We start from the raw sequence: 22,447 nt of genomic DNA on the forward strand, positions 1-22,447 counted from the left end.
CTTTAATGAAGCCGTTTAGGAGCTGCTGTAGGGGCAGCAGCGATGACTAAAAGACCAGCTGCACCCCCCCCCCCCCCCCACACACACACACACACACACTACAATGCTTCTTTAAAGATCTCGAAGCATTTAATAATTTATTCAAAAACAATGTAATTGGCCAACAGAAGTATATTTCATCTTGTCTCCCTATATTGTCTCTCCATCACCCCCAACCGGTCGCAGCAGATGGCCGCCCCCTCTTGAGCCTGGTTCTGCTGGAGGTTTCTTCCTGTTAAAAGGGAGTTTTTTCTCCCCACTGTCGCCTAGTGCTTGCTCAAAGGGGATCTTTTGATTGTTGGGTATTTTCCTGCTAATACTGTAGGGTTTTCACCTTACATTATAAAGCACCTTGAGGAGACTCTTGTTTTGCTGCGATGCTATATAATCTTAGATTTAACTGAATTTTAAAATCATCCATTATAGCATCAAAGTAAAACAAAATGAAATTTTAAGAAAATTGATTTACCATCAAATAAAAATCCTAATCTCAAACATATTCTGATTTTTCTTGTGTTTTATTGTGTTGTCAAGTATGAAAAAACAATGTTGCATTTGTGCACTCTGGTCATGAGTACTGGTATTGTATTAGAGCAGAATTTAGAGTAGAATTTGATAAAGGTGGTTTGGGTATGAGATGAACACAATTCATGAAACTATTAAATGTTGTTATTATAGACACTAAGTGAATATCTGTGGTAAGTTTAACAGTTTTCAGGGTTTTAGGCACATTTCTGCACATAGATTGGTCCAGAATGGAAAGTCTAAAGCAAAAAGCCTGAGTGAGGTGGACATTTTCATCATGGTCTCCAAGGCCTCCTTTGCGACTTGCCATTTTCTGTCCCTCTCCTCCTTGTTGTGGTTTCCTGGGTCCTCACCCTCCAAACTCCATGGACCTTTCAATTAATCTTTAGGAAATGAAAAATAATAGCAATTAAACAAAAAACACTTGGGAGGTTTAATGTGTTTATTTTAATTTGTTTTTCACCTGTTGTACATGTAGTGGAAAATGATTCTTTGCACAAACTGACAATGCTGAAAAAGCCTGGAGGTTGTGTTCTTTTGCAGGAAAAAATTAATGCTTTCTGAATTAGGGTCATGATCAACTTGTAATGCTTTTTAAATCTTGCTTGAGTCAATATTTACTCTCTTAAAATGCCGCACGCGGTTACTTTATATATGGGTGTTGTGCATTTTAAGAGAGTAAATAACGAGGCTAAATGTCCTTTCGCTTCCAGATACTGTATTTTACACCAACACGATGTGTATGTAAGAATTTATTAGCGGTTTAAGTCGGGAAGCCTGTGCGTGGGAGTTCAAAACACAGACAGTGCGCATGCGTGTGACGTGAAGTAGCGAACGCTTTGATCGCCTGACTGTGACGTAAGCGAACGCTTTGACGTGCCCGTGACGTTACAGTCAACTGAGCCTATATATAGAACCCGCCAGGACTCACAATCTACTTAGCGTTAAGTAAATGAGATGTACAGACCGCGATCTTCGCACTCTAGAATCTTAGATTTTCAAAGTCCTTCAAATAATTTTACTGAAACAGAAACGTCCACAATGGCTGAATTTCAGACTACAGGCTCTATCCCCATTATTCCCGAGCATATTTTACCAGCTATAACCAAGTGTTTCGATCAGTTCTCCCAGGTACAATGGGGAATGATTGAACAGGGAATCTGGGACTCTGATCTCCAAGCATTACTGGCTGATATGATAATCGAAATCATTCAGATAGTTTCTAGCGGCATCCTGAAATCTGCACTTCCCACACTTCAGGAGTTAATGACAGACGAATTGTCCCAAACAGGTATCAGCATACCTGTGGCAAAAATAGCTCCGTCGCTGGGAGACTCTCTTTCAACCAGCATTGGCATCGCTCTTAACATCCCCCATGAAAACTGTCAGTCCAGTAAGAAGCTGACAAAACTGATTGAATTGGAGATCGCAGAAAAGGTCGACTCAGCTGTGACTCTACTCTTGAACAACCCGGATTTACGGTCAGATCCTGCCGTTTATGTCAGTGGAAAAATGACAACCACAAAAAACCTTCGACGCATGGTCTCTCACGCAGCCTCGTGTTTGGAAAAATGTGCAGGTAAGCTAAGCAGCCAGTGCATGTCAAAGGGCGGCGCAGCTAGTTCCCCTAGCCCGTCTAATTCAGAGAGTACTGAATCAAAGATCTCTGAGAAGGCAATGGTTGTTGAGGAGGTGAGCAGCGCTCTCACCAAATGGAGCACAGACACAGGAATCACAGAGGACAATAAGGATGAAAATGACATGACGCCTGTAGAGATAAAAGAAAGTGAAACTGGAGAGATGGCGGAAAGTCGTTCCAGCACCACAGGTGAAGTGATCGTGGCTGATGTTGTCAGTGCAATACTTGACACTCTGAAGTATTCGAATGCCGAAGATGACACAGAAATAGAGAAGTGCACAGATGCTGAGACAGCTGAAAGTCTCCAGCGTCCCAGCACGCCAGCAGAAATAGCTGCAGCTGACATTGTAATCACAATAATTGATAATCTGCAGTCTTTTGATGGTGAAGATGTCACATCTAGTGAGAAATGTGACTCACGCGAATCTGCTTTTAATGTGCAGTTAAATATCCAAAAGGTGAAAAACTTTTTCACGTCATGCATCCCATCCAGAAAAAGCAATGACCAAAAGCTGCACAAAGACCACTTCTGCGCTTTTGCCAAAAAGCAGTTTTACAAAATGATCAGAGAGATAAAACACCTGGTGAAGAAAAACAAAAGGTTCTTCATCTGTCTCCACGAACCGGTCAAGTCTCTTGATGATCAGAGAGCAGATTGTATGGACAGCTACAGTTCTTTTTGTAGCTATGTAAACACACCAGTGATGGATAGCATGTTTAAGAGTTCTTCCCCAGTTGATTATAACACCATCAAACCTGTTCTTGAACAAATGTTTAATAAATTAAACGGGCCAGAACATTTGAACCGTATCTGGAACCCCCTGGAAAAGATAAAGGAAATTGAGATGTTTTCCAGGGAGTTGACAGATAAAGTGTATGACCATCTCCAGTCAACTGAAAGATATGTACTCCCTGTGATGCTATCAGGAAAATGTCTTTCAGACTCTGTCATCTCTAGGTCTGCAGAGCCAACAGATGAGTTACCCTTTTCGCCCGAGGTCCTCTATGTGACTGTAGAAGACTCAGTGCAAAAGTTTTTGCAAAACACTCTTCTGTGGTTAGAGAATGATGCTTTGGATCAAACTGTTCAAAGTGACAAGATTTCTGGTGCCGTGGGAGACATCCAGGATGTGATTTTAAGAGCACTGACTCCAACAGAGCAAAAAGAAAATGACAGACTGTCTGAACCAGAGTCACGTCCAGATTGTCCTCCCAAAAATGAAACAGTCTCCTGCGTGAGTGTACTAGAGCAGGGCCCACCCCCAGAAAACAGCCCTGAGCCTGAACCAATCACTGAAGCTGGGCTTACAGAAGCTCAAAGTCAGCCATCAACCTCTGAAAACTTACAGGAGGAGTCTGAGAAAATTGTCAGAGACTTCAGTAACTGTCTGTTAGATGAGCTCCTGGAGAAATGTCTTTTCGACACAAACTATCTGAATATAGAAAATTACGAAGCGATCACCAGGCGTCTTACAGATCTGCTTCTAGATAAGGTCAGAATCCCAGGATATCTGAGTGCTCTTAAAAATAACAAACGGCGGATGCTAAAGAAAATGAGTAAGGCCCTTATAAAGGAGCTTGACTCTGCAGATCAGTTTGTACATTCGGCTCTTACACCAGATGATTACACTTTTGATGAACTTTTTCTGGATCTCCTGGACATGATTATTGAGGTTGTACTCAATCCCCCACTGAAGTCTAAAATTACAAGGTTCTTTCGAGCAGTGGGAAAAGCTTTAATGAAGCCGTTTAGGAGCTGCTGTAGGGGCAGCAGCGATGACTAAAAGACCAGCTGCACCCCCCCCCCCCCCCCCCCCCCCCCACACACACACACACACACTACAATGCTTCTTTAAAGATCTCGAAGCATTTAATAATTTATTCAAAAACAATGTAATTGGCCAACAGAAGTATATTTCATCTTGTCTCCCTATATTGTCTCTCCATCACCCCCAACCGGTCGCAGCAGATGGCCGCCCCCTCTTGAGCCTGGTTCTGCTGGAGGTTTCTTCCTGTTAAAAGGGAGTTTTTTCTCCCCACTGTCGCCTAGTGCTTGCTCAAAGGGGATCTTTTGATTGTTGGGTATTTTCCTGCTAATACTGTAGGGTTTTCACCTTACATTATAAAGCACCTTGAGGAGACTCTTGTTTTGCTGCGATGCTATATAATCTTAGATTTAACTGAATTTTAAAATCATCCATTATAGCATCAAAGTAAAACAAAATGAAATTTTAAGAAAATTGATTTACCATCAAATAAAAATCCTAATCTCAAACATATTCTGATTTTTCTTGTGTTTTATTGTGTTGTCAAGTATGAAAAAACAATGTTGCATTTGTGCACTCTGGTCATGAGTACTGGTATTGTATTAGAGCAGAATTTAGAGTAGAATTTGATAAAGGTGGTTTGGGTATGAGATGAACACAATTCATGAAACTATTAAATGTTGTTATTATAGACACTAAGTGAATATCTGTGGTAAGTTTAACAGTTTTCAGGGTTTTAGGCACATTTCTGCACATAGATTGGTCCAGAATGGAAAGTCTAAAGCAAAAAGCCTGAGTGAGGTGGACATTTTCATCATGGTCTCCAAGGCCTCCTTTGCGACTTGCCATTTTCTGTCCCTCTCCTCCTTGTTGTGGTTTCCTGGGTCCTCACCCTCCAAACTCCATGGACCTTTCAATTAATCTTTAGGAAATGAAAAATAATAGCAATTAAACAAAAAACACTTGGGAGGTTTAATGTGTTTATTTTAATTTGTTTTTCACCTGTTGTACATGTAGTGGAAAATGATTCTTTGCACAAACTGACAATGCTGAAAAAGCCTGGAGGTTGTGTTCTTTTGCAGGAAAAAATTAATGCTTTCTGAATTAGGGTCATGATCAACTTGTAATGCTTTTTAAATCTTGCTTGAGTCAATATTTACTCTCTTAAAATGCCGCACGCGGTTACTTTATATATGGGTGTTGTGCATTTTAAGAGAGTAAATAACGAGGCTAAATGTCCTTTCGCTTCCAGATACTGTATTTTACACCAACACGATGTGTATGTAAGAATTTATTAGCGGTTTAAGTCGGGAAGCCTGTGCGTGGGAGTTCAAAACACAGACAGTGCGCATGCGTGTGACGTGAAGTAGCGAACGCTTTGATCGCCTGACTGTGACGTAAGCGAACGCTTTGACGTGCCCGTGACGTTACAGTCAACTGAGCCTATATATAGAACCCGCCAGGACTCACAATCTACTTAGCGTTAAGTAAATGAGATGTACAGACCGCGATCTTCGCACTCTAGAATCTTAGATTTTCAAAGTCCTTCAAATAATTTTACTGAAACAGAAACGTCCACAATGGCTGAATTTCAGACTACAGGCTCTATCCCCATTATTCCCGAGCATATTTTACCAGCTATAACCAAGTGTTTCGATCAGTTCTCCCAGGTACAATGGGGAATGATTGAACAGGGAATCTGGGACTCTGATCTCCAAGCATTACTGGCTGATATGATAATCGAAATCATTCAGATAGTTTCTAGCGGCATCCTGAAATCTGCACTTCCCACACTTCAGGAGTTAATGACAGACGAATTGTCCCAAACAGGTATCAGCATACCTGTGGCAAAAATAGCTCCGTCGCTGGGAGACTCTCTTTCAACCAGCATTGGCATCGCTCTTAACATCCCCCATGAAAACTGTCAGTCCAGTAAGAAGCTGACAAAACTGATTGAATTGGAGATCGCAGAAAAGGTCGACTCAGCTGTGACTCTACTCTTGAACAACCCGGATTTACGGTCAGATCCTGCCGTTTATGTCAGTGGAAAAATGACAACCACAAAAAACCTTCGACGCATGGTCTCTCACGCAGCCTCGTGTTTGGAAAAATGTGCAGGTAAGCTAAGCAGCCAGTGCATGTCAAAGGGCGGCGCAGCTAGTTCCCCTAGCCCGTCTAATTCAGAGAGTACTGAATCAAAGATCTCTGAGAAGGCAATGGTTGTTGAGGAGGTGAGCAGCGCTCTCACCAAATGGAGCACAGACACAGGAATCACAGAGGACAATAAGGATGAAAATGACATGACGCCTGTAGAGATAAAAGAAAGTGAAACTGGAGAGATGGCGGAAAGTCGTTCCAGCACCACAGGTGAAGTGATCGTGGCTGATGTTGTCAGTGCAATACTTGACACTCTGAAGTATTCGAATGCCGAAGATGACACAGAAATAGAGAAGTGCACAGATGCTGAGACAGCTGAAAGTCTCCAGCGTCCCAGCACGCCAGCAGAAATAGCTGCAGCTGACATTGTAATCACAATAATTGATAATCTGCAGTCTTTTGATGGTGAAGATGTCACATCTAGTGAGAAATGTGACTCACGCGAATCTGCTTTTAATGTGCAGTTAAATATCCAAAAGGTGAAAAACTTTTTCACGTCATGCATCCCATCCAGAAAAAGCAATGACCAAAAGCTGCACAAAGACCACTTCTGCGCTTTTGCCAAAAAGCAGTTTTACAAAATGATCAGAGAGATAAAACACCTGGTGAAGAAAAACAAAAGGTTCTTCATCTGTCTCCACGAACCGGTCAAGTCTCTTGATGATCAGAGAGCAGATTGTATGGACAGCTACAGTTCTTTTTGTAGCTATGTAAACACACCAGTGATGGATAGCATGTTTAAGAGTTCTTCCCCAGTTGATTATAACACCATCAAACCTGTTCTTGAACAAATGTTTAATAAATTAAACGGGCCAGAACATTTGAACCGTATCTGGAACCCCCTGGAAAAGATAAAGGAAATTGAGATGTTTTCCAGGGAGTTGACAGATAAAGTGTATGACCATCTCCAGTCAACTGAAAGATATGTACTCCCTGTGATGCTATCAGGAAAATGTCTTTCAGACTCTGTCATCTCTAGGTCTGCAGAGCCAACAGATGAGTTACCCTTTTCGCCCGAGGTCCTCTATGTGACTGTAGAAGACTCAGTGCAAAAGTTTTTGCAAAACACTCTTCTGTGGTTAGAGAATGATGCTTTGGATCAAACTGTTCAAAGTGACAAGATTTCTGGTGCCGTGGGAGACATCCAGGATGTGATTTTAAGAGCACTGACTCCAACAGAGCAAAAAGAAAATGACAGACTGTCTGAACCAGAGTCACGTCCAGATTGTCCTCCCAAAAATGAAACAGTCTCCTGCGTGAGTGTACTAGAGCAGGGCCCACCCCCAGAAAACAGCCCTGAGCCTGAACCAATCACTGAAGCTGGGCTTACAGAAGCTCAAAGTCAGCCATCAACCTCTGAAAACTTACAGGAGGAGTCTGAGAAAATTGTCAGAGACTTCAGTAACTGTCTGTTAGATGAGCTCCTGGAGAAATGTCTTTTCGACACAAACTATCTGAATATAGAAAATTACGAAGCGATCACCAGGCGTCTTACAGATCTGCTTCTAGATAAGGTCAGAATCCCAGGATATCTGAGTGCTCTTAAAAATAACAAACGGCGGATGCTAAAGAAAATGAGTAAGGCCCTTATAAAGGAGCTTGACTCTGCAGATCAGTTTGTACATTCGGCTCTTACACCAGATGATTACACTTTTGATGAACTTTTTCTGGATCTCCTGGACATGATTATTGAGGTTGTACTCAATCCCCCACTGAAGTCTAAAATTACAAGGTTCTTTCGAGCAGTGGGAAAAGCTTTAATGAAGCCGTTTAGGAGCTGCTGTAGGGGCAGCAGCGATGACTAAAAGACCAGCTGCACCCCCCCCCCCCCCCCCCCACACACACACACACACACTACAATGCTTCTTTAAAGATCTCGAAGCATTTAATAATTTATTCAAAAACAATGTAATTGGCCAACAGAAGTATATTTCATCTTGTCTCCCTATATTGTCTCTCCATCACCCCCAACCGGTCGCAGCAGATGGCCGCCCCCTCTTGAGCCTGGTTCTGCTGGAGGTTTCTTCCTGTTAAAAGGGAGTTTTTTCTCCCCACTGTCGCCTAGTGCTTGCTCAAAGGGGATCTTTTGATTGTTGGGTATTTTCCTGCTAATACTGTAGGGTTTTCACCTTACATTATAAAGCACCTTGAGGAGACTCTTGTTTTGCTGCGATGCTATATAATCTTAGATTTAACTGAATTTTAAAATCATCCATTATAGCATCAAAGTAAAACAAAATGAAATTTTAAGAAAATTGATTTACCATCAAATAAAAATCCTAATCTCAAACATATTCTGATTTTTCTTGTGTTTTATTGTGTTGTCAAGTATGAAAAAACAATGTTGCATTTGTGCACTCTGGTCATGAGTACTGGTATTGTATTAGAGCAGAATTTAGAGTAGAATTTGATAAAGGTGGTTTGGGTATGAGATGAACACAATTCATGAAACTATTAAATGTTGTTATTATAGACACTAAGTGAATATCTGTGGTAAGTTTAACAGTTTTCAGGGTTTTAGGCACATTTCTGCACATAGATTGGTCCAGAATGGAAAGTCTAAAGCAAAAAGCCTGAGTGAGGTGGACATTTTCATCATGGTCTCCAAGGCCTCCTTTGCGACTTGCCATTTTCTGTCCCTCTCCTCCTTGTTGCGGTTTCCTGGGTCCTCACCCTCCAAACTCCATGGACCTTTCAATTAATCTTTAGGAAATGAAAAATAATAGCAATTAAACAAAAAACACTTGGGAGGTTTAATGTGTTTATTTTAATTTGTTTTTCACCTGTTGTACATGTAGTGGAAAATGATTCTTTGCACAAACTGACAATGCTGAAAAAGCCTGGAGGTTGTGTTCTTTTGCAGGAAAAAATTAATGCTTTCTGAATTAGGGTCATGATCAACTTGTAATGCTTTTTAAATCTTGCTTGAGTCAATATTTACTCTCTTAAAATGCCGCACGCGGTTACTTTATATATGGGTGTTGTGCATTTTAAGAGAGTAAATAACGAGGCTAAATGTCCTTTCGCTTCCAGATACTGTATTTTACACCAACACGATGTGTATGTAAGAATTTATTAGCGGTTTAAGTCGGGAAGCCTGTGCGTGGGAGTTCAAAACACAGACAGTGCGCATGCGTGTGACGTGAAGTAGCGAACGCTTTGATCGCCTGACTGTGACGTAAGCGAACGCTTTGACGTGCCCGTGACGTTACAGTCAACTGAGCCTATATATAGAACCCGCCAGGACTCACAATCTACTTAGCGTTAAGTAAATGAGATGTACAGACCGCGATCTTCGCACTCTAGAATCTTAGATTTTCAAAGTCCTTCAAATAATTTTACTGAAACAGAAACGTCCACAATGGCTGAATTTCAGACTACAGGCTCTATCCCCATTATTCCCGAGCATATTTTACCAGCTATAACCAAGTGTTTCGATCAGTTCTCCCAGGTACAATGGGGAATGATTGAACAGGGAATCTGGGACTCTGATCTCCAAGCATTACTGGCTGATATGATAATCGAAATCATTCAGATAGTTTCTAGCGGCATCCTGAAATCTGCACTTCCCACACTTCAGGAGTTAATGACAGACGAATTGTCCCAAACAGGTATCAGCATACCTGTGGCAAAAATAGCTCCGTCGCTGGGAGACTCTCTTTCAACCAGCATTGGCATCGCTCTTAACATCCCCCATGAAAACTGTCAGTCCAGTAAGAAGCTGACAAAACTGATTGAATTGGAGATCGCAGAAAAGGTCGACTCAGCTGTGACTCTACTCTTGAACAACCCGGATTTACGGTCAGATCCTGCCGTTTATGTCAGTGGAAAAATGACAACCACAAAAAACCTTCGACGCATGGTCTCTCACGCAGCCTCGTGTTTGGAAAAATGTGCAGGTAAGCTAAGCAGCCAGTGCATGTCAAAGGGCGGCGCAGCTAGTTCCCCTAGCCCGTCTAATTCAGAGAGTACTGAATCAAAGATCTCTGAGAAGGCAATGGTTGTTGAGGAGGTGAGCAGCGCTCTCACCAAATGGAGCACAGACACAGGAATCACAGAGGACAATAAGGATGAAAATGACATGACGCCTGTAGAGATAAAAGAAAGTGAAACTGGAGAGATGGCGGAAAGTCGTTCCAGCACCACAGGTGAAGTGATCGTGGCTGATGTTGTCAGTGCAATACTTGACACTCTGAAGTATTCGAATGCCGAAGATGACACAGAAATAGAGAAGTGCACAGATGCTGAGACAGCTGAAAGTCTCCAGCGTCCCAGCACGCCAGCAGAAATAGCTGCAGCTGACATTGTAATCACAATAATTGATAATCTGCAGTCTTTTGATGGTGAAGATGTCACATCTAGTGAGAAATGTGACTCACGCGAATCTGCTTTTAATGTGCAGTTAAATATCCAAAAGGTGAAAAACTTTTTCACGTCATGCATCCCATCCAGAAAAAGCAATGACCAAAAGCTGCACAAAGACCACTTCTGCGCTTTTGCCAAAAAGCAGTTTTACAAAATGATCAGAGAGATAAAACACCTGGTGAAGAAAAACAAAAGGTTCTTCATCTGTCTCCACGAACCGGTCAAGTCTCTTGATGATCAGAGAGCAGATTGTATGGACAGCTACAGTTCTTTTTGTAGCTATGTAAACACACCAGTGATGGATAGCATGTTTAAGAGTTCTTCCCCAGTTGATTATAACACCATCAAACCTGTTCTTGAACAAATGTTTAATAAATTAAACGGGCCAGAACATTTGAACCGTATCTGGAACCCCCTGGAAAAGATAAAGGAAATTGAGATGTTTTCCAGGGAGTTGACAGATAAAGTGTATGACCATCTCCAGTCAACTGAAAGATATGTACTCCCTGTGATGCTATCAGGAAAATGTCTTTCAGACTCTGTCATCTCTAGGTCTGCAGAGCCAACAGATGAGTTACCCTTTTCGCCCGAGGTCCTCTATGTGACTGTAGAAGACTCAGTGCAAAAGTTTTTGCAAAACACTCTTCTGTGGTTAGAGAATGATGCTTTGGATCAAACTGTTCAAAGTGACAAGATTTCTGGTGCCGTGGGAGACATCCAGGATGTGATTTTAAGAGCACTGACTCCAACAGAGCAAAAAGAAAATGACAGACTGTCTGAACCAGAGTCACGTCCAGATTGTCCTCCCAAAAATGAAACAGTCTCCTGCGTGAGTGTACTAGAGCAGGGCCCACCCCCAGAAAACAGCCCTGAGCCTGAACCAATCACTGAAGCTGGGCTTACAGAAGCTCAAAGTCAGCCATCAACCTCTGAAAACTTACAGGAGGAGTCTGAGAAAATTGTCAGAGACTTCAGTAACTGTCTGTTAGATGAGCTCCTGGAGAAATGTCTTTTCGACACAAACTATCTGAATATAGAAAATTACGAAGCGATCACCAGGCGTCTTACAGATCTGCTTCTAGATAAGGTCAGAATCCCAGGATATCTGAGTGCTCTTAAAAATAACAAACGGCGGATGCTAAAGAAAATGAGTAAGGCCCTTATAAAGGAGCTTGACTCTGCAGATCAGTTTGTACATTCGGCTCTTACACCAGATGATTACACTTTTGATGAACTTTTTCTGGATCTCCTGGACATGATTATTGAGGTTGTACTCAATCCCCCACTGAAGTCTAAAATTACAAGGTTCTTTCGAGCAGTGGGAAAAGCTTTAATGAAGCCGTTTAGGAGCTGCTGTAGGGGCAGCAGCGATGACTAAAAGACCAGCTGCAACCCCCCCACACACACACACACTACAATGCTTCTTTAAAGATCTCGAAGCATTTAATAATTTATTCAAAAACAATGTAATTGGCCAACAGAAGTATATTTCATCTTGTCTCCCTATATTGTCTCTCCATCACCCCCAACCGGTCGCAGCAGATGGCCGCCCCCTCTTGAGCCTGGTTCTGCTGGAGGTTTCTTCCTGTTAAAAGGGAGTTTTTTCTCCCCACTGTCGCCTAGTGCTTGCTCAAAGGGGATCTTTTGATTGTTGGGTATTTTCCTGCTAATACTGTAGGGTTTTCACCTTACATTATAAAGCACCTTGAGGAGACTCTTGTTTTGCTGCGATGCTATATAATCTTAGATTTAACTGAATTTTAAAATCATCCATTATAGCATCAAAGTAAAACAAAATGAAATTTTAAGAAAATTGATTTACCATCAAATAAAAATCCTAATCTCAAACATATTCTGATTTTTCTTGTGTTTTATTGTGTTGTCAAGTATGAAAAAACAATGTTGCATTTGTGCACTCTGGTCATGAGTACTGGTATTGTATTAGAGCAGAATTTAGAGTAGAATTTGATAAAGGTGGTTTGGGTATGAGATGAACACAATTCATGAAACTATTAAATGTTGTTATTATAGACACTAAGTGAATATCTGTGGTAAGTTTAACAGTTTTCAGGGTTTTAGGCACATTTCTGCACATAGATTGGTCCAGAATGGAAAGTCTAAAGCAAAAAGCCTGAGTGAGGTGGACATTTTCATCATGGTCTCCAAGGCCTCCTTTGCGACTTGCCATTTTCTGTCCCTCTCCTCCTTGTTGCGGTTTCCTGGGTCCTCACCCTCCAAACTCCATGGACCTTTCAATTAATCTTTAGGAAATGAAAAATAATAGCAATTAAACAAAAAACACTTGGGAGGTTTAATGTGTTTATTTTAATTTGTTTTTCACCTGTTGTACATGTAGTGGAAAATGATTCTTTGCACAAACTGACAATGCTGAAAAAGCCTGGAGGTTGTGTTCTTTTGCAGGAAAAAATTAATGCTTTCTGAATTAGGGTCATGATCAACTTGTAATGCTTTTTAAATCTTGCTTGAGTCAATACCTACTAGACTGCAGCACTCTAAACCTTCATTTGTGTAATTTAAAGTACCACATGGGTTGACACACTGAATCAAAACATTGATTTGAGGAGAAATGTACAGCTTTCACACACATACAATTCCACCTGACATAACTCTCACGTTATTTAATTTTTTTAAATCGCCTTTTAAAGTATTAACCTAAAACAACAAAAGGAACGGGAGGCAAATGTATATGCAATGAAGTGTCAATTCCATGTGCACGTAGCAGAAATACAGCTGGCCTGTAAACCTGGACCTGCATTTTAGCTGAGCCATATGTTCCAGTAACAGTTGAGGTCTTTCTTGAATGCAAGGTACATTTGGGGTGGTATGCACGCACAAATTAACTGATCCGCTGTACAAAAACCACTAAAAGATCCCGCCACATATCATTTTGGGGTGCAATAAGACACCACATGCACGTCTTTGTACCAGATCTCTTGATTCTACAAATGCTATGTGATCTGCTCTGTGATCTTTGAGAGTGACATCATAATGAAATGGCTGCAACCCTGCTTCTTAAACAAACTGACATAATGTGCTTTAAGTGACACAAATAGTAATACTGGGAAAATGTTGGTAGCTGTGATCATATGCTTGTCCATACCTGCTGTGAAAACATCCATTCTACACTCATCATAATGTGAGTACGCAGGGGGCTTCTTTCGTTCTAAATTGTTTAGTTAGTAGGGAAGTTACGTCTGTGTCGAGGCCTTTGTCGTTCTTCAGAATGTCATTTAACCAAGTACAACCGAAGCCCCCTTTCTCTTAAACAACGTTACTCCCTCGTTATGTCATTCAAGCTTTTGAAAACACATTACAGAATTCCAGGCAGTGTTTTATGTGATCTGGGTCTGAGGTGATTCCGAGGAGAATGCAAGCACATTATGGAGCCACTAAAAATGTTAAAATTATCAGCATTTTGTGAGCATGTGACATCTTCGCAAAACAATCGTAGAGTGGATGGGTTGTTTCATAAACACACACACACACACACACACACACACACACACACACTGGACCTCATACTCATACGGGTATTCTGCAATTGATACATGATTAACGTTCACATACTCACTGATATATCACAGCAGGGCTGTTGTAGAGTGAATGACCAGCAGATGTCAGTATTTCCAAATGAGCTGTTGAATGGGGCTTTGTGTGATCTGTGTTTTGGCGAAGCAATTGGCCGGACAGATTCGACATATTCACAGGGTTTTATCACAGCATCACTAGTACTGTAGTTAGTGTAATGACACCCGATTACAGAAAAAGCAATGTGAATGAATGTGAAACACATAGTCACATCAGACTACAGCAAAACAAATGCAAAAACAAAACAAAACAAAAGATCACGTGAATGTTTCCACGATGAAAAGAAGAAAAGCTTGTTCAGTGATCACTCGAGAGATCCGGGAGTGCTTTACTACTATTGTTTAGTTCATAACAGATTTGGTAAATCAAACTTTGTTACATTTTTTCTCTCTAGGAGTTTATTCATCTCATATACCTGTTTTTAAGAAACTCTCATGTAGCTTTGGGTTTATGTCCAGGCTCAGTGGGTTTTATAAAAGATCCTTTTCTTGTATTTAAAGTGATTTCATGTTTGTATGCCAGCTTTACTCACAGGAGTGTTCCAAGATTAATTTATCAAACCAACAAATTGTGCAAAAAATTGTATAAATAGTTTTGTGTATTAGAATGAATACAAATCATACTGATACAATGCTTAAAACATTTATTAGACCAGCAGTCATTAATAACAGGAAAGCACAAATATTGTTTTTAAATCTGGCAAAAACTTGTTAAAAACTAAAAGTCAAAGCCATGGAACTGAATTCATCTTTTTATACCCATATTTTGGCCTGCACACCGGACCAGTCTGAGAATTCAGAAATTAATCAGACATAACATTCAATCATTAAAACAATTTTTTTCCAAAGCAAAATAAATAACTTCCTTAATATTTTTTCCTTTTTTTGTCAAATAGTAAATGTGAAAATTTGTACATTGTATGAGGAGCTTATGGATGCCAGTAGATGAAATAGATACTGTACACTTTTTTTTTGCTGTGAATAAAATCTTGATAGAGTTTCTACCAAATCTGAAAATGTCCACAGTGTGTCAGAGAATAGAACTGAACTGAGATGTTTTGTTTAAAGTAAAAGAAGGAAAAGCATCATCCTCTTTCCTTGTAAACGTGCAGCTCAAGACCAAATAAGGCTGCAGCATTGTCCCCTGTAGTGATAGCACTAATCTAATGCATTTGAAAAAGAATCATAATATGACAAGATTTAGCATCTCTTTTTTCTAATTCATAAAGAGGTTAATGGTTGTGTGTCTCTGTCATGGTTAATCTATACCATAAATGAACTGCTCTGAAATTCATTTGTAACTGCACCAAGACCACTGTCTCAAAAAGCCCCTTTTACATTAGTAATTAATCAGATCGACTCGCCACAGTTTGCCACAGTTTTCAGGGTTTTCCATTATGTCACAGTACCTGGTACTTGGTACTAAATGGTGCCTGCTTGGCCGGGCTTCGAAGAGATCTGAGCAGGTACTAAAATGTGATGAAGTCAGACTGCATGCCACCAACTGATATGTGTATATATATATATGTATATGTATGTGTATATACACATACATATGTATATATAGCTTGGGAGTCATTTGCAGTGACTCCCAAGCTAGGCTAGTGGCTCCAGCAGATCCTGGGAACAACATCAGAGATCTCTGTCCAGAAGAGCGCAGTCCTAGGAACAGCTAAGATCCCCTCAAGCTCCCAGGCCTCTGGTAAAGGACCCGAGCTTGAAGGATTGACCGCCCGCAGGGGCGAGCGGGGAATAATATATGTATATATATACTTCAGTTAACAGAAGTTGCATCCGATGTGGTTTCCTTCTTGGAGTTACTGTTGCTTTCTTTTCACCTTGAAGCAGTCTGGCCTTCTTCCTCTGACCTTTGATATCAGCAACACATTTTCTTCTGAAGAACCTCCGTTTACTGGATATTTTCTCTTACAGATGACTGTGTGGGAAATGCCAGTGGATCAGTGCTTTCTGAAATACTGAAACCAAAACCAACAACCACGCCACATTCAAAGTAAATGCTTGGTTTAAACTTAAGCAAGTATCCTTAAATTTTGACTGTACCATCCAAATGTCTCAGCAGAAATATGTTTTCTCAATACTCTGTTTTCCAGATTTGGTAAATATTTGTTTTAATGTGCAATATTTTTGGCTCATGTGCAATTATTTTGGTCCCAGTCTGTTTCAATGTTTCCTACACATACACCATGTATATAGTTCCACTCACATATGTATACATATACACTGTTTTTTATTTTATTATATTTATTTAATTATTTATTTATTTATTTATTTTCCGCCTTCGTTGTATATTGGTTTCTCTTCTTCTTACTTTACCTTTGTGGTCCAGCTACCCAAGAAAATGCACAATGAGAATAAAAAGCTCTAAGTAAGTCTAATGACCTCACAAAGTCACTGGCAGGCATAGTTGTAGTTTATGACAGTATAACTTGTTAATGGAAATCACAGTATATGGTAAAATCTTTTAATAGTATTGGAGGCTGAATCACTCACACACACACACACACACACACACACACACACACACACACACACACACACACACACACACACACACACACACACACACACACACACACACACACACACACACGATGTAATAAACACAAATGTTGCATCAGAAGTGAACTAGTTCGGTTAATCTCCTTGTGTCTTTGTCTGTGCAGTAAAATAAAATAAAGCTACCAGCATATGTTTCATGTAGTTGGTTTTATTTTATTATTGTAACCATATAAAAAAGCAATAGTACATTTTGTGTTTTGCAAGATTTTAGTCATGCAACTTAATGAGCTGCTAAAGCGATCACATTCTTGTGTAAATGCAAAACTATGAGACAAATGTTCGCTGTTGGATATGAGGTGAAAGCATTTTCATATTTCTTTTCCAGTGATATTGACTCTCCATTGTCCATTTCCATTTGTGTCCATTTCCAATATGCAGACACATAACACAGTCAAAAAAAGAATCAGCCACAGAACTGTTGTGCCACAGACGTGTCCAGCAACAGTTCCCAAAGCCTCGTGAGGAGCACGTCTTTGACAACTTCCTCTTCTTTCCTCTTTAGGAGGAGCCTTCAATCCTGCAGCAAGAATTCAAAACTAAAACTGTCCCAAAGTGCTGAGAATTAGCGAGCATCACAATGAAGATGAAGTTTTCCATTGTTTTTATTCTTTTAATAGGTATGAAAAAAAAGGCTATTCCACTTTTTCCAGTATTTGAGAAGTTGTATTGACAGCTGTTTGTTTTCCAGATATCTGTCATCTAAAAGGCCAGGAGAGGATTAAAGAGTTCGAGCACATTTTCCTGAGACTCTCCTTTCCTTCATTTTACAACAGTTACAACAAGGCTTGCTGTAAACTGTATCCGGGAGGCTGCTACAGGCTGATGGACAGTTCAGGATATACCTGTGAACTTTTGAAAGGAAGAGTGACCAAAATAGAAAATGATGGCTGGATTGAATTTAGAATAGCAAATGTGCAATTTGTAGATGGAGGCTTTTACAGGTGTGTCGTGCTGGGAGCCCCAAATCACATCTACAGGGACTATTATGTAGAAGTGTCTGGTGAGTATTCTTATAAAACTTTTGACAGGATGCTCTAAATGCATTTCATGCAACAGTTGTTACTGTCATTGTTTATTAGCTGTATTTAAGCATGATTTTTATTTGACTTTGTTATATCTGAAATTTGCAGAAGTTTCAGATCACTTCAGCCATTCACAGCCTCCAATCACAGGGACCACCAAAGCCCCCGGCACATCCACAGCACTCCCAGAGTCCACTAGACCTGCTTTAGCAGAGGACCACGGTGACAGCAACAGGTGGTCACTCTGCACATTGCTCGTTTTTGTTGTTGCTCACTGGTCAAATTGTTCCTGTGTCTGAAACATGAATAGTTTTTTCATTTTTGTGCTCTGCTCCTCTTCAGAGTCTCCTGGAGTTTTAGTTTGCCGCTGGCTGTCATTGTGGCAATTACAGTGATGATGTTCATCAGTTCAGTGATTGGTGTTGTTTGCTGCAGAGTCAGGAGAAAATCCAAACTGCTAGGTAAGCAGTTCCCTGAAAACTGCTGTCGCAGAGCTCAGACTGTCTGCCAAAGTTTATGATAAAATATATTCTTTTTTTTCCTCTTATAGAATGGGTAAATGATGTGAAGTTCTGTTGTTTTTCTTTGTAGACAAATATGGACAAACTCACCGTGACTCACTGAACCAAGAAGCTTCGGTACGTGCTAAACAGGGAACAAGCAGTCGCTGTGACTCACTATCATGTTAAATTGGAGACATGTTTATACTTTAAACTTCCTCTAAAATACTGTCTCTTGGCAAAATGTGTCTCTACTAGGAAACGAGCAGCGTAGTTTACACAATGGTGGACTTCAGGGCTCTGCAGAAGCCCGAAGAAGTGTATGCAAATGTGAGGATGCACAACGCACCAACAGGAGCTGCCGACGAAGAGCATGCTGGGATGGTGGAATACTCCATACTGGCAATCCAACCGTGAATTTGAGTTACAGATTTTAATGTCTGATCCACTTTAATTCTTTTGTCAGTGTTTTGTTGGAAAGTTTTTATGTATATGTCAGTTAACTGCTTAAATACTAAAAGATGTTTAATGATCAAGCAGAGACTGATCACTTCTACTTTGTTTTGATTATTTTGTATCCCAAACCTTGAATGGACTGTAAAATCTGAAATCTGATGATGTTTATAATAATGAGCTATTAATGGAGAAATGTTGACAGCATAAGAAATGAAATTAAAACAGTTAACTCTGTCTCTGCAGTAAATGTGTGCTTTGTCTGTGTTTGAGACTTCCCCATTCTCATGTTCACAGGTTGAGATAGCAGCAGAGTTGTGAAATCATGTCATCAGGTTATCATCTGTTCTATCAATGTTTGTCCTTATCAGCTTCTTCGATGTCAGTGGCAACCTGCCCTTTTTTCTTCTGAGAGCAGTTGGGTCATTTTTTTCTTAGCCTGTTGTCCTTACCATAAAAAAGTGAAAACTTTCAGATCCTTTGTAAAAGGTCGAGTGTATAAAAGAACACACTGGACTGATTCTTGTTCCTGTGACATTTCAGCACAACACAGAAACACTTTATTCTACTGATGTGCGATAATAGTAGATAGCCATGCAAGTCCAGTCGACACAGATACACACACACAGAGAAATGCTATGCGTTGCTATAATCTGTTTAATGTAAAGGCAGCTACAACATGTTCACATGCACGTTTTCCACAAACTCCTGTTTGCATAAACTCTCCCATTCCATTAAAATACATGCTTGGAGTATTTATGAGATTACTGATGTCATTAAGCTGACTTGGCCAGACCAATGTTCTGGGACTGGGCATTAAAGACGGCATAGTATTCCCGGATGAAAACATCTCCCAAGATCCAGAGCTGCATGGTGCCACCCTGACCAAAGCCAGTCATACAACCAGAGGAGCTCTGTGGACAGGGGAGAAAGAAAAGATATATTTCTTCAAATCTTCATTATTGTATTGTATTATTTGGTGCTGTGGTTGGCAGGATGGTCTTACTGACCTGAGAAACATAGGCAGATGCAGGGACTGTGAAGGCGTTTCCATTGAGAGTGAAGGTGACATCGGGCATGCTCGGGATGTTCTGGCAGTTCACTATAGCCTGTCAGCAGAACAAAGTCAGAGGCCATGAGGCAGAAGAAAATCTGTTTATTGGTATTTTACAGTTTTCCAACTGAAGCAGCTATCCGAATCCCACTTAATTATTTTTATTTCAAAGTTCTGACGTCAGGGTCTTAAATGTCTGTTTACTCTGGGTTCAGAAAAAGGGGAAAATTTGTGTCACGATGGTATGACTCACATCTCCTGACTGGTCGGTTGAGGCTCCAACCCAGCTATTCAGATTGTTGATGTCAGTGGTTGGACCAACAATCTGGGAGGTGCCAGTGTCGATGATGGCCTGGCACCCGCCAGAGCAGGCTACAGTCTGCCCGTTGATGGTAACACTGTGAAGTGGAAAGTTGAATTACAGTCAAGCCAAGAAGTTTTATAACCTTGTGATTTTTTGTGTCTGATATGAAGCTGTAAGCAAAGATGTTGGCTATGAAGAAAACAGCTTTTGGATGACTTATTGGCACCTGTCCATGTTGATCTGCCAGTAGGTGGCAGAAGACAGGGGGATCCAGGTGATTGTTCCAGTGTAGTGGGTGCTGTCAGTACCACCAAAGACCACCTCGCTGCCCTGTTCACTATTGCTAAGATATTACACACACACACACACACACACACACACACACACACACACACACACACACACACACACACACACACACACACACACACACACACAGAATCATATCATAAATTCACAAAATATACTCAAAAAGAAAAACCCAATAAAGATTTTCCAGCCAACTGAATTCCATTTCATTTCAGTACCCGCTCAGGTAGACTGAGAAAATGGGCTCTGACACCAGCCCCTGAGTGATCATGTTGTTAAAAACTGGTACAACATTGTCAGAGGCGATGCTCTGGAAGGCCAGTCCTAAGATCCCATCAGCCTGCATGTAAGTCATGAAAGAAGCCTCTGTCTCACTCAATCCAAACACCTGCTTGGCCACAGAGATGCCGCCCACCTGGACATGCAAAACAGCTGTCACTCACAGTTCAGCAAACCACAAAGAGATGCCCATCTGAAGTCTAAATAGACTAAGTTTTTTGTTCCACGGGTTTTGGTTACCTCAACAGTGTCGCTGCCCAGTAACCCAGTCATGCTGCCAGTCCCGTACTGGATGGACAGAGACTGGTCACCCCACTGGAAGGTGGATGACTGTGATGGGTTGAATTGATTGTGGTTCTCTGCAGAGGAATGCATTTTTAAGTTTTGCAATTTTATACAACTTGGATGTCTAGCATTTCAGTGATGGCAATGAGTGTTGTTCTGCTGGTAAAGTTACAACTAGAACAAGCTAGAAAGAATGTGCTACCAAAGTAAACCAATTCATTATGTGGAGAATCAGAGTTGCAAGTGCAAATACTGCAGAAATCTCAAGTCACTGTGATAATCAAACTGTGCTGCTCTGTTATTATTGCTAAATGACTTCTACTAATGCTCGAAGGATTCCAGTGTTGCTAGCGGTCAAGTTCATCTAGGCTTGTATATTGATTTCGCCTCACGAGTTAAGAGCATATTTTCTGCTGGAAAAAAGTTACATTATGGATAAAATTCATGAATGAAAAAGAGCCTAAAATGAAAAAGGGATATTTTTGAACAGTATCTAATAACAGAAGTACACATTTCTGTATGTTCCAACCATACTGGCCAGGTTGTACCATGTTGTCTGAGCTTCGGCAGTCATCATAGAGGCACTCACCACAGGCTGAACTGTTGCAATACACTGAAGGGACCCACAAGTTGGAGGAGCCAGTGTCAAAAATGACAGAGAAGGACTGAGGAGGGGTTCCAATGGAGATCGTACCATAGTAGGACAACTAGAGGGACAGATAAAGAAGGAACAAGTACACAGATGCAGATTCAGATTTAAAAAGACAATTTTGAAAAAGTAAAGCAAGGTATGTTTTCAACGACATGAACAAAATCTAAAGCTTTTTACTAATCTGGGCTTACGTCAGCGTCATTGGTCATGGACTCGGTGCCACTGCTGTAGAACTTGGCTGCTGGGTTGTATGGGTGACTCTTCCTGTACTCCTCCCACAACCCTTTCTCTTTGAGGGTTTGCCTGGCAGATTTTCCCTTAATCAGGGGCATCCTACATGTAGCAATGTGAGCAGAAAGTCATGCAATGAGCAAGGCAGGCCTGAACTTTACAGCTGGAGAAATGTCTGTGCGATATTCAGGTGAGCAGGAGGACCTTTAGATCTCCTCATAGGAACACGGAGAGTTTCACAATTTTTTATGTATTTAATGTCAAATACATAAAACAAATAAAGAAACAACCAATCAAGTCAGACTTACTTATGGAGACATTCAGCGAAAGCCACGAGGGCAGCCAAAACGACCAGCCACTTCATCATGTTGCTGTCTCTACAGGTAGACTCAGATGAGTGAACGTCCAGTTGCTGAGGCCAGCCCTTATATACAACTAATCAAGGTTGTTTTTCCGAAATGCCCTTTCCTATAAGCTGATATGAAAGATGGTGATAAGAAGCATATGATTTAGAAAACAGACTCTTATCTGGGGACAAATATCCCATTAAGCTTGTGAACACTGAAAGTGTTCAGGAAGATTGTAAAAAAAATGTTTTGTATGAACTTAAAAGTTGCAACTCTAAAAGTCAAACTTGTATTTACAGGGTATCTACTGAAAATGACAACTAACTTCCAAA

At 40.7% G+C, this 22,447-nt stretch overlaps 2 protein-coding genes across 2 annotated transcripts; one reads left to right on the forward strand and one right to left on the reverse strand.

Moving 5' to 3' along the window:
- Nucleotides 1-17,221: 17,221 nt before the first annotated feature.
- On the forward strand, nt 17,222-18,786 carry LOC146644698 (uncharacterized). The gene is made up of 6 exons (XM_085394462.1): nt 17,222-17,296; nt 17,368-17,679; nt 17,810-17,936; nt 18,044-18,162; nt 18,293-18,339; nt 18,460-18,786. The coding sequence occupies exons 1-6, from the start codon at nt 17,257-17,259 to the stop codon at nt 18,616-18,618; spliced, it is 804 nt and encodes a 267-aa protein (XP_085250588.1). The 5' UTR covers nt 17,222-17,256; the 3' UTR covers nt 18,619-18,786.
- Nucleotides 18,787-19,430: 644 nt separating this feature from the next.
- LOC146644699 (pepsin A-like) lies at nt 19,431-22,135 on the reverse strand. The gene is made up of 9 exons (XM_085393147.1): nt 22,077-22,135; nt 21,729-21,870; nt 21,475-21,592; nt 20,841-20,959; nt 20,540-20,736; nt 20,239-20,355; nt 19,962-20,106; nt 19,665-19,763; nt 19,431-19,568 (listed from the first exon to the last, which is right to left on the reverse strand). The coding sequence occupies exons 1-9, from the start codon at nt 22,133-22,135 to the stop codon at nt 19,431-19,433; spliced, it is 1,134 nt and encodes a 377-aa protein (XP_085249273.1).
- Between the last annotated feature and the right edge of the window lie 312 nt (nt 22,136-22,447).

Source organism: Rhamphochromis longiceps, linkage group LG20, assembly GCF_057381845.1.
Source record: "Rhamphochromis longiceps isolate RC_006_pf linkage group LG20, R_longiceps_female_GT1.1, whole genome shotgun sequence".
Taxonomy (NCBI): domain Eukaryota; kingdom Metazoa; phylum Chordata; class Actinopteri; order Cichliformes; family Cichlidae; genus Rhamphochromis; species Rhamphochromis longiceps.

Coding starts and splice junctions, on each gene's coding strand:
- LOC146644698 (XM_085394462.1), top strand. CDS start 17,257: ATGAAGATGAAGTTTTCCATTGTTTTTATTCTTTTAATAG. Junction 18,163..18,292: donor GAGAAAATCCAAACTGCTAG/GTAAGCAGTTCC, acceptor TTTTCTTTGTAG/ACAAATATGGACAAACTCAC. Junction 18,340..18,459: donor CACTGAACCAAGAAGCTTCG/GTACGTGCTAAA, acceptor TGTCTCTACTAG/GAAACGAGCAGCGTAGTTTA.
- LOC146644699 (XM_085393147.1), bottom strand. CDS start 22,135: ATGATGAAGTGGCTGGTCGTTTTGGCTGCCCTCGTGGCTTTCGCTGAA. Junction 20,737..20,840: donor TGGGCAGCGACACTGTTGAG/GTAACCAAAACC, acceptor TTGCATGTCCAG/GTGGGCGGCATCTCTGTGGC. Junction 19,764..19,961: donor CAACCGACCAGTCAGGAGAT/GTGAGTCATACC, acceptor TTCTGCTGACAG/GCTATAGTGAACTGCCAGAA.